At 47.9% G+C, this 10000-nt stretch overlaps 1 protein-coding gene across 1 annotated transcript; it reads right to left on the bottom strand.

The window, feature by feature from the left end:
* Positions 1-1809: 1809 nt before the first annotated feature.
* LOC306836304 (visual pigment-like receptor peropsin) lies at positions 1810-8869 on the bottom strand. The gene is made up of 6 exons (XM_079363304.1): positions 8588-8869; positions 7583-7788; positions 4537-4636; positions 3429-3533; positions 3027-3250; positions 1810-2397 (listed from the first exon to the last, which is right to left on the bottom strand). Exons 1-6 carry the CDS (start codon positions 8724-8726, stop codon positions 1930-1932), a joined length of 1242 nt encoding a protein of 413 aa, XP_079219430.1. The 5' UTR covers positions 8727-8869; the 3' UTR covers positions 1810-1929.
* Positions 8870-10000: the final 1131 nt, after the last annotated feature.

Genomic DNA, 10000 nt, shown 5'->3' with positions numbered 1-10000 from the left:
GCACGCTCGCTGTGACTTTTACCTGTTTGTGGGGACGATGGTCCGAGTGAAGGAAATGTTTCAGCCGTGTTCACACATGCCGCTCACAAAGAACAATTCTGGGATTTTTCCGGAGTTTTGCATCGGAAGATAAATGTGTAAACTCTCACCCCGACCATCACTCCTGCTCCACACTATAAACCAATCAACACTTATTTGGGAAAGTTAAAGCCACACCCACTGTCACTGCGGGGTTCACGTGCACCCCCACTGACCCTCCAAACACACAAACCCAGTATGGCCTCCTCAGCTGGCTCACAGGGCCAGCCTGTGTGTGTTCATGCAGATTGGCAGCTGCTGCTCTAATGCTCTGCGTATAGATGTTATCCTGAGGCTGATTGCCATTTTGATTTAAACGTCTTAAGAGCTGCTATAAAGAGCTCATTGTGTGCGTGATTAAGGTCTTTACAGAACCGCAGGAAACACCTTCTTTAAATTCAGCCTTCACGGCTCGAGTAAATAATTACCTGTTGATGTTGAGAAGGTGCTTTTAAAGGCTTTCAGCAGAGCCGCTAGTTTGAGCGCTTGTCAGCACGCACATTTGTCGTAGCTCACCTCCAGGGAACAAGTTGTCACAGTCTGTGTGTGGAAAGAGCGACCCTGCCTTTATTCATCATAAACTCTGTGGAATGACATGATGGCGCTCCAGGAACTGGAGGTGTGGGAGGAACGTGGAGCCCCAGTGTTCCTCAGGGAACCAGGGATCAATGTGAGATAGTTGAGAGCATGTGAGTCCTCAGGGGGAAGAGCTTTGTGCCATCGCATGCTTCTGATTGGTGGAGGAAGGTTCAGTGTTTCCAGATGTTTCTGTGCATCTCCTGCCTCAGTAATGAAAGCCAGAGAGGACATGTACCCACCGCATACTTATTATTTTACACGTTTTCCCCCATGATGACGAGTGTGTTAGGTCGACATCAGAGGAGAAGCAGCATCGTTTTCTAAGATGATGAGATGAATCAGATCCAGCAGCAGTCTGGCTGCATGTCCATCACTCCCTGCACATTTCAGCTGAAAGTGTTTAACGTCCTTTATGTGAAGGGAACAGCTGAAGACGGTCAGGAACTGTTGGGAGCAGAGAGTAGAGCATTTCATACAGCAGGAGGCCGAAAACAGATTCAAACCCACGGCTGCTATTATTAGTCCCTGCAGGGGGCGCTGGAGTCCCCATCCAAGCAAAACTGCTGAGTCATGAAAACATTCCCCCCGTACAGTGTGTGTGGATGGAGACATGAGCTAATCACACCTATTTGGTTTTTTGAAGCAGGCTGTAAACATGTTCATGTCTGCTGTAAAAACAGGCTGTTTGAATGGGTGTGTATGTGACTTCCTGTGCTGCTGCAGCCAGCCTCTAGTGGACACTCCAGGTACTACAGGATGTTACACTTCTGTATCAACCTTATAATGTTTTCTCTGAAGGCAGAGTTTCACTTCCACCATTTATGTGGCCAAAGCTGATCTCATGAGTCGGTCACTTCTTGATTTCTATTGGTCTGTGAGGAAGAAGAGAGGGAGTGTGCAGCTACAAAAAACAGACGATGCTGAGGGCGTTCTCCAAAAGACCTCAGGGGTCACAGTCTGTTACATGAAGGGGGGGGGGGGGGGGGTTTGATGTGAGAAGAATTTGAATACTTTGAAGCTGTGACCTTAACTCCAGGATGTAAATAACATCTGTTCTTCTTCTTCTCTTTGCTTTTTGTGGCACTTTTTGTGTTTCTGTTTTGTGACTTCAGGAAAGCTTTGGTTAAAAGAAGTTTAGGTCAAATCTGTGTGTGAGGTTGAGAAAATAATTTATTAACATTCATTACACATGCAGTTCATACACACGGGAAAGAGCATGACATAGAAAAATACAGATAATCTCCGGTGGAGGGTGTGAGACGCAGACAGTCCTCAGAGACGGTCACACCAGTACTCGGATGTTTCGATGTGCGAGGGCAAAGGCAGGTCCACGTGGATCTGCTCCTGTGGGTCAGACGGGGGGGTCTGAGGGGGGCTGTTGACTCCTGAGTCGCTGTCTGGGTTGGATTCCGCTTTGATGTATTTTGCCTGCACCTTCTGAACAGGAAGTGATGCATGCGGGGGCGTGGCCTCGGCCTTTGGTTTGATGTTTTTAAAGTGTTGCAGACGCACCACCTCCCTGCGCTCCGTGGCGCACGGCAGCAGCACCGACACGTCCTTACGAAACTTGGAGCTCATGCCGAAGTAAATGAGCGGGTTGTAGAAGCTGGCAGACTTGGCAAAGAGGCGCGTGATGATGCTGGTGGTGCTCGGCACGTGGAAGCCCCAGGCCGACCACATAGACACCACTGCATATGGAGACCAGGCCATGATGAAAGCTGTGCAGATCACAATGGAAATCTGGAGGGAGGAACATGAGGGAACGATTGTCAGGAGGTTTATTACACACAGGATTGTTTCAAATCAAGGAAGGAGAGTTTGCAGGAAGTAGAAGTGTGCACACGCTGCACTTCCTGCAGCAGACGGCAGCCCGTTTACAGAAGCGTGCAGGAGTACAGCAGCTGAACTGTCTCTTTCACTAGTTTCTGTCTCCCTGATGGTTGAGAGACGGCTCACAGGCTCTTCATCATCAGAAATATGAAGTCGTCTCTTGTCCCTCTGACATGTTGCCAGTTTAAAACAGGATTATTTACCTCGTCTGCATTGTGTAACAACAGGACACGTGACTCGATAACACTCGGTGTAATCTGTGAAACCTGCAGGAAACATCTGACTTCTGTCACATGAAGGAATACTCGAAGACTTGAGGTCTGAGCTCAGGACTCAGACTCATCTACTGATGGAGAGGAGACCTGTTACCTGATAAAGACTGAGCCACGTGTGCTAACAGTCACGTGTGCTAACAGCCACGTGTGCTAACAGCCACGTGTGCTAACAGTCACGTGTGCTAACAGTCACGTGTGCTAACAGTCACGTGTGCTAACAGCCACGTCACAAGTCAAACTCTTCCATGTTTGGGGTTTGCCTACCCTCGTGACGTCTCGCTCCACCTTCCTCTGACGGGTGGTGAGTAAACCGTCTGCGGACATGGCGTTGGCGTTTTTCACAGTGTTGATGATGGAGACATAGCAGAAGAGCATGATCATCACGGGGATGAAGAAGCAGAAGATGAGGATGGAGATGATGTAGGACTTGTAGATGGTGGAATAATTGGCTTTGGACCAGTCCACCTCACAGGTGCCGTACCCTCGATCTGAGGGACAGAAGACGCAGCGGTCAGGAGAGATGTGGACACATTACAGCGTGTGTGTGTGTGTGTGTGTGTGTGTGTGTGTGTGTGTGTGTGTGTGTGTGTGTGTGTGTGTGTGTGTGTGTGTGTGTGTGTGTGTGTGTGTGTGTGTGTGTGTGTGTGTGTGTGTGTGACATCAGACCTGTGAAGCTCCCCCAGCCCAGCAGAGGAGCTCCGGCCCAGAAGGCGGCCCCGGTCCAGATGCAGATCAGAGCCACAGCGATGGTGTTGATGCTGATGCAGTGAGCTGCAGAAAGGACACACAGCATGACGTGAAGGTAAAGCCTCTCTCACGCTTCCATCCTGAGCTCGCCAAAACAACAACCTTTAACCTTTTTAAAGATGCAACATTCTTGACTCCTTCTGAATGTTGTGACATTTGCTCAACAAAGAGTCTTTTCTTATATCGGCAGCCTTTGCAAACATCTGCGACTGAAAAGACCTTCTGTTGACAAAGTCCACTTCTCTTTGTGAAAGACAGATCAGTTTGTGCGGTCGACCACATCTGGTGTGACAAGGTCTGCCCAGTTTGTGAGGGACAATTGGACACATGTGGCGCCATTGTTGTTCTCTGTTCCTCAGATTTGTCGGGCTGTCGTCTAAACATGCGACCCAAAGCTTCTTTCTCCCAGGAACAAAACCAAGGTGACTAAAAACTAATTCACAAATACTCTGTGCGTGCCGCCGCCCGTCACCACGCCGTCGTTTGCAGCGCCGCTACGCTCTGTTTTATACACACGTACAGTCTATTTCCTACACCGCACACATCAAGCTGGACAGAACAGATCCGCTGTTCCACGTGGTTCTGACGGCCCGAGCTGTTGGAGGACGTGACGCTCCTGAAGTCTGTTACTTTAAATCTCCTGCAGCTGCACACAGGAAACGTGTTGATATGCACCAGCAGCATTCATGGTTCAAACACAGAGATATAAAAAACCCACATCAGCTTTTATGTTTCTTATGTTTTATGAAAAACCACAAACACTGTAAAAACTCTTCCCCCACTCAAACAACACGGGCTCTGTCCAATTTGTGTGTAATTAAGACATTCTTCAGCTCCCAAAAATAGAGCACGTCACCGCCGATTTACTAAATGACACGTTGGTGCGATGTAAATGTGATGGTAGTGATTTCCAGAGCTGCAGCAGGTAATAAGGTTTCATTAGCAGCCCAAAGCACACTTTGAGATAAGGAGTGCAGGAATGTGAGGCAGGCGGAGACGCCGCTCTGAGACGCTCTGTAGCTCTCACCTTTGTTGGGGTGACACCCCTTAATGTATCTGGTGATGCTGATAACAGTCAGGGTGTTGATGCTCGCGAGGCCGAACAGCAAGGTGAAGAAACCGTCTACCTGGAACAGAAAACAGAGGAGATGTTGGTGAATCAGGCCACGCCCCTTTGTTTTCCTTCAGACTCAATCAGATAGAGACGCTCTTCCTGTCTGCTGCAGACACTGAGCCTGTGCTCTGATGGGAGCCACAGGACGTTATCCTCCAGACTCAATGCTAAGTGTGTTAGCCTGCACATCACAGGAAACATGGCTGACTCTGCTGCAGTGATTTACACGACTCATCGGAGTAAAGACCTTTGCACAGTCAGTCCGTTTTTTGGGGCTGAAATTGAAGTTAAAACAGAAATAAGACGTCATGTTGTGTCCATCATGTTTGCACAATCAACTGACGTCCTCTTTATTCTGTACTGTTGTTATTGTTATATGTGTTTATTGTAGAGATGGATGTCAGACATGCAGGGAAGGAGTCACAGGTCAGGTCTGAGCCCAGGACACCACATGGCGACCAGCGCCGTATATGAATATATTAATGTTCACAAGCGGCTCGTACTGTTCCTTTAACCACCACGTGGATCTGTGGTCACAGGGAGTTGTGCTCGCTGTTATTTTTGCTTTGTAAGGTGACCTTGAGAGTTTTGAAAGGCCCCTTTAAATCAAATGAATTATTATTATTATTATTATTCAGCTCTGGCTCCAGCCGCCCGCTGTGCCATTTCCAGGTGACACGGATCAGTTCAGGTCTCTCGCTGGTTAATTTCTTGATCGTCCTTAGTCCTAATCCTATTACTGTCAGTCATCACGTTTTTACACCCTCACATTCAGCAGATTAGGGCGCAACCAACGTCTAGACTGGTCTTATTTTAATTCAGCACTGCTTGAATGTACATTATCTGTTTTTCTAAGAATAGAAGCTTTGTGCTTTAAGTCTGCAGCTTGAAGAAATGATGTGATTACATCCTGTGAGCTGCGTCCATCCTGGCTTCATATTCACCTCTGCCATCTTTTATGTGCATTCCCCTCTGCAGCATCAAACAGCAGCTCTCGGCTCGCTCAGATCCCGTCATCTCCCATAGGCAGATCTGGCCCAGCTTGCAGCCGTTCATGTCCCATCATGCTCCATGCAGTAATCTGCTAATGCTTCTCACATGCCTGTCTCCTTCACCTTCCTGTTCCTTCCCTCCACTATTTCTGTCGCTTCTTATTTACTCCCTGTCTCTGCCCACCTGTCTCAGGGGAAACAAGAGGGGCGTCCTGCTGTCCCAATATTTCTCCTCCACCTGAGAGCCTGAGACTGGATGTCTGAAACATGAGCCTGAAGGAGCAGCAGCTTCTGGTCCCAGACTGAAAGAGTCCCCTTCACAGCAGCTTGTTTTCATTCTCGCTGCTGCACGGGGATCATCGTTTCCAGCTCAGCTCGCCCTGAGCAAGACAAAATACCTCTGGATGAATTTCAAGTCAAAGTATGACAAATATTTCATTTCAAGCCGAGCCTGTGGCAGGAACGAGCGCTTCTTAGAAACGACACACAACAACCCTTCTCCAAATTCACCTTGTGCTACGTTCGAAACATGGAGGTTAAATTATGAAACACATGCCCCCCCAACACACACACACACACACACACACACACACACACACACACACACACACACACACACACCCCTGACAGCCTTATTTGTTTCCTGTTTGCTTGTTGACAGGTACCATTCTGCTCAAAGAGTTTCCCCAGTTTAAAGGTCTCCACGGGGGTAATCTCATTACAGATTTAACCTCCAGCCCACATGGCTACCAGCATAATCCTTTGCACACACACTCACTCACACACACACACACACACATACACACTCAGTGTACTGTAAGACTACCACAGATTCCTTTAATGTACTTTATTAATGAGGATTTGCTCAAGAGAATCAGTGTATACACGTTTTTTTTAATTCTTTTTGCACAATCTCCACATTCAGGTTTCTAAATCACAGAGCTGCTCTCTTCCTCTGTGATCAGTCAGCCAATCAGAGAGCTGCAGAGAGAGCCCCCCCACACACACACACACACGGCCGTTTTGGACGCCCCTGGGTTTGCCAGATATGAAAGCAGTTATCAGGTGAACAGGTGTTGCAGCGATGGAAGCGGGCAGTGGAACTGCTTCAGATAGAAGTGATTGTACCCGAGCTAAAAAGCCTCTGCATGTTTCTAATAAGCTCCAGCAGCAGAAAGCTGCTCAAACTAGGATCAATGTTGGAGATGAAACATGGAGAGAGGTTAGAACGCAGAAAGCTTTACAGACCCATGCAGAGCTGGCTAAACACTGAAGCTACAGTGTCCACCACATGCAGAGCTGGCTAAACACTGAAGCTACAGTGTCCACCACATGCAGAGCTGGCTAAACACTGAAGCTACAGTGTCTCTACATGCAGAGCTGGCTAAACACTGAAGCTACAGTGTCCACCACATGCAGAGCTGGCTAAACACTGAAGCTACAGTGTCCACCACATGCAGAGTTGGCTAAACACTGAAGCTACAGTGTCCACCGCATGCAGAGCTGGCTAAACACTGAAGCTACAGTGTCCACCACATGCAGAGCTGGCTAAACACTGAAGCTACAGTGTCCACCACATGCAGCGCTGGCTAAACACTGAAGCTACAGTGTCCACCACATGCAGAGCTGGCTAAACACTGAAGCTACAGTGTCTCTACATGCAGAGCTGGCTAAACACTGAAGCTACAGTGTCCACCACATGCAGAGCTGGCTAAACACTGAAGCTACAGTGTCCACCACATGCAGAGCTGGCTAAACACTGAAGCTACAGTGTCCACCACATGCAGAGCTGGCTAAACACTGAAGCTACAGTGTCCACCACATGCTGACCTGTGTGAGAGGAGGGGGGGAGACAGCTCTCTGTGATGATTAGAGTTTAGACTGCAGTACTCATTTTAAACACTAGGGGGCAGAGCTACAGACTGCATTCATTCTTAAATCAGGCATCATGTCGCTGTGGCATTTACCTGGCATGTCCATATCCAGGTGATCAAATAGCCATCATCCTTGAAGATATTGAATATTTCCAGGATGCCTCGGGAGTAGCCGAACACGGAGATGCTGGCATCAGAGATGGCGAGATTTAATGTGAGGTAATCTGTTGGCTGAAGCGTGGCTCTCTGTCTGTACAGGACAAACATCACTAAACTGTTTCCAAACCAGGAGAGCCATCCTGCAGAGAGACAAGCACACAGGCTGATTACACAGGGAGGGTTATGCAGAGTCTGGTGCTAATTCGGTTTCTTGTCCACTGAATTGATATTGAAAGGTTAAACAGTACAATAGAAGAGGGTGGAGTGTGGAGGTAGTTACACCTACATCGTTTGACTCTCAGGACTGAATCTGCTTTTATACACATCCAAGCATTCATCTATTATCTGTTACACCCTGGACTGGTCTTCAGCCAATCACAGGGCTGAGATATATGTACAGACTCTTCAGAGTCAGCAGGTAACCAGCACGTGTTAGTGGATCACTCCCAGAGTGCTGTTATTAAAGCTGCAGACACACATGGAGAGAAATCAGAGGGACGGCTGCACTAAATATAAACCAGTCAACTCGATGCCATGTGACACATTATGATAAACAGATGTTCCACATTGTCTGCATAATATAGATCATAAAACTGTGAAAATGAGCACAATGAAGCGATATTAGAGACATTAATCAGCCAGTCAACAGGAGTACAGAGCACAGTGGAATCTGTGTGCAGACGGAGTGGTCTTCAGAGAGAGGGGAGGCAGAGCAGATTAGAGCGGCTGAGATTAGAGTCCAGAGGAGAAGAGTTTGCTGCTTTGGCAAACAGTGCCGTCGTGTAACCCGTGTTCTCAGCTCTGCACACGAGGAACAAAAGCTACTGTCGTTGACTCTTCAGTCATGTGTGCAATAGATTTAGAGTAAGAGACTGCACACTTCAGGAAGTTGGAACAAGCAGTAAAAAAACCCTGATCACATTCACATGGTGGACTCACCGAGCACTAACAGGTAGACTCCGATGATCGTCTCTCCTTGTTCGGAAAGAGGAGGGTCTGAATGTAGAGTACTGAGGTTATTGTTCCTCCATGGTATGTTCACGACCTTCATGGGAAAAGCCTTTAGCGTTATTTCCATGGTCGAAGCGTCGATGCCACGGCATGAATCCTCGCTGACTTCTCCAGTAACCCTGCTGTCCTCTTCTTCAGTCTTCACTACGGTTACACCAGGAAGGATGAACGCTCAGTTCTTTTTATATCCAGCTTAGATGCGCCCGCTAATACCCGCCTCCACTCACTCTCCCAGTGATTGCACCTGTAATCCTGTGGAGTCTTTACAACTAAGCAGATAGAGATTTTTGGGTGCAAATCGTGGCAGACAGGGAAACGTCCAGTCATCCGGTTCCCTAATAATAATGTTCGAAGAGGATTTATCTTGAATTAATTCCTTTTAGTTAGCATTAGCCTAACACAGAAAAGACAGACAGGTGAGTCAGGGCCCAGTCCCTCCCAGTTATGGGTCACTGGGAGACCAGTCTAAGCATGATGTCGTAGGTCAGTTTGACCTTTTGTGTGTTTTGGGTTTCATATTGGATCTGAGAATTCTGAACATCAACATGTTAGAGGTAATGGGAGTGCTGGTTACACTGGCAGCTCACCTGCAGAGGCACCAGTCCTCCACGTCAACCCATCACTGTCAGCATGCTGTAAAAACAGGCTTTTTGAATGGGTGTGTGTGTGACAGCATGAAAGCAACATCAGTTTGTCTGTACACATGTTCCTTTACAGGCCGTCCACAGCAACATGAGGAGACTATTATCTCTCACACCATGTGTGTACCTGTGTTATTGTAGGAGCTGGACTTTAAAGGATGTGGACACCATCGATGCACGTCATGTGGTCAAACTGCGGCCTCCTCTCCAGAGACGTGCTCTGCTTTTTACTGATGAAAAAGGCGGTTCAGCTGATGCCTTAAGTCCTGCAGCTTGACTGCATTTAGCTCGACTGTTGGGTCATAACATCTGATCCTGAGGCCAGCAGTATCATATTAGATATAATCAAGTCAATGCGAGCTCATGCTCTTACTGTGCTCTGACGTCAGTGCCAACATGTGGCCCACCTAAAAGAGTCGCACAGTTAGAAAACAGAACATTTATAAGATGAGTGTTTGAAGATTTCATCGACACATGCTGCGACACTTTTCACTTTAAATCCATTTTTGTCGTGTGAGAACTTTTAATTTCACAACATCCATCTCCCCTCCTCCAGCCTTCTCCTCCTCACAGTGAGCTCCTCTGTGGCAAACACCTTCCACAGACGGGGTAACCTGAACCCCCCCCCTCACCCCCATGTGTGTTTAGATCACAGTGTGCACCTTGTTCCCTCCTCTGGCCACCGCAGAGCGGCTCTGGC

The sequence above is a fragment of the Symphodus melops genome (assembly GCF_947650265.1).
Source record: "Symphodus melops genome assembly, chromosome: 15".
Lineage (NCBI taxonomy): Eukaryota > Metazoa > Chordata > Actinopteri > Labriformes > Labridae > Symphodus > Symphodus melops.
The sequence above is the reverse complement of the archived record's forward strand: the minus strand, read 5'-3'. Positions and strand labels throughout refer to the sequence as shown.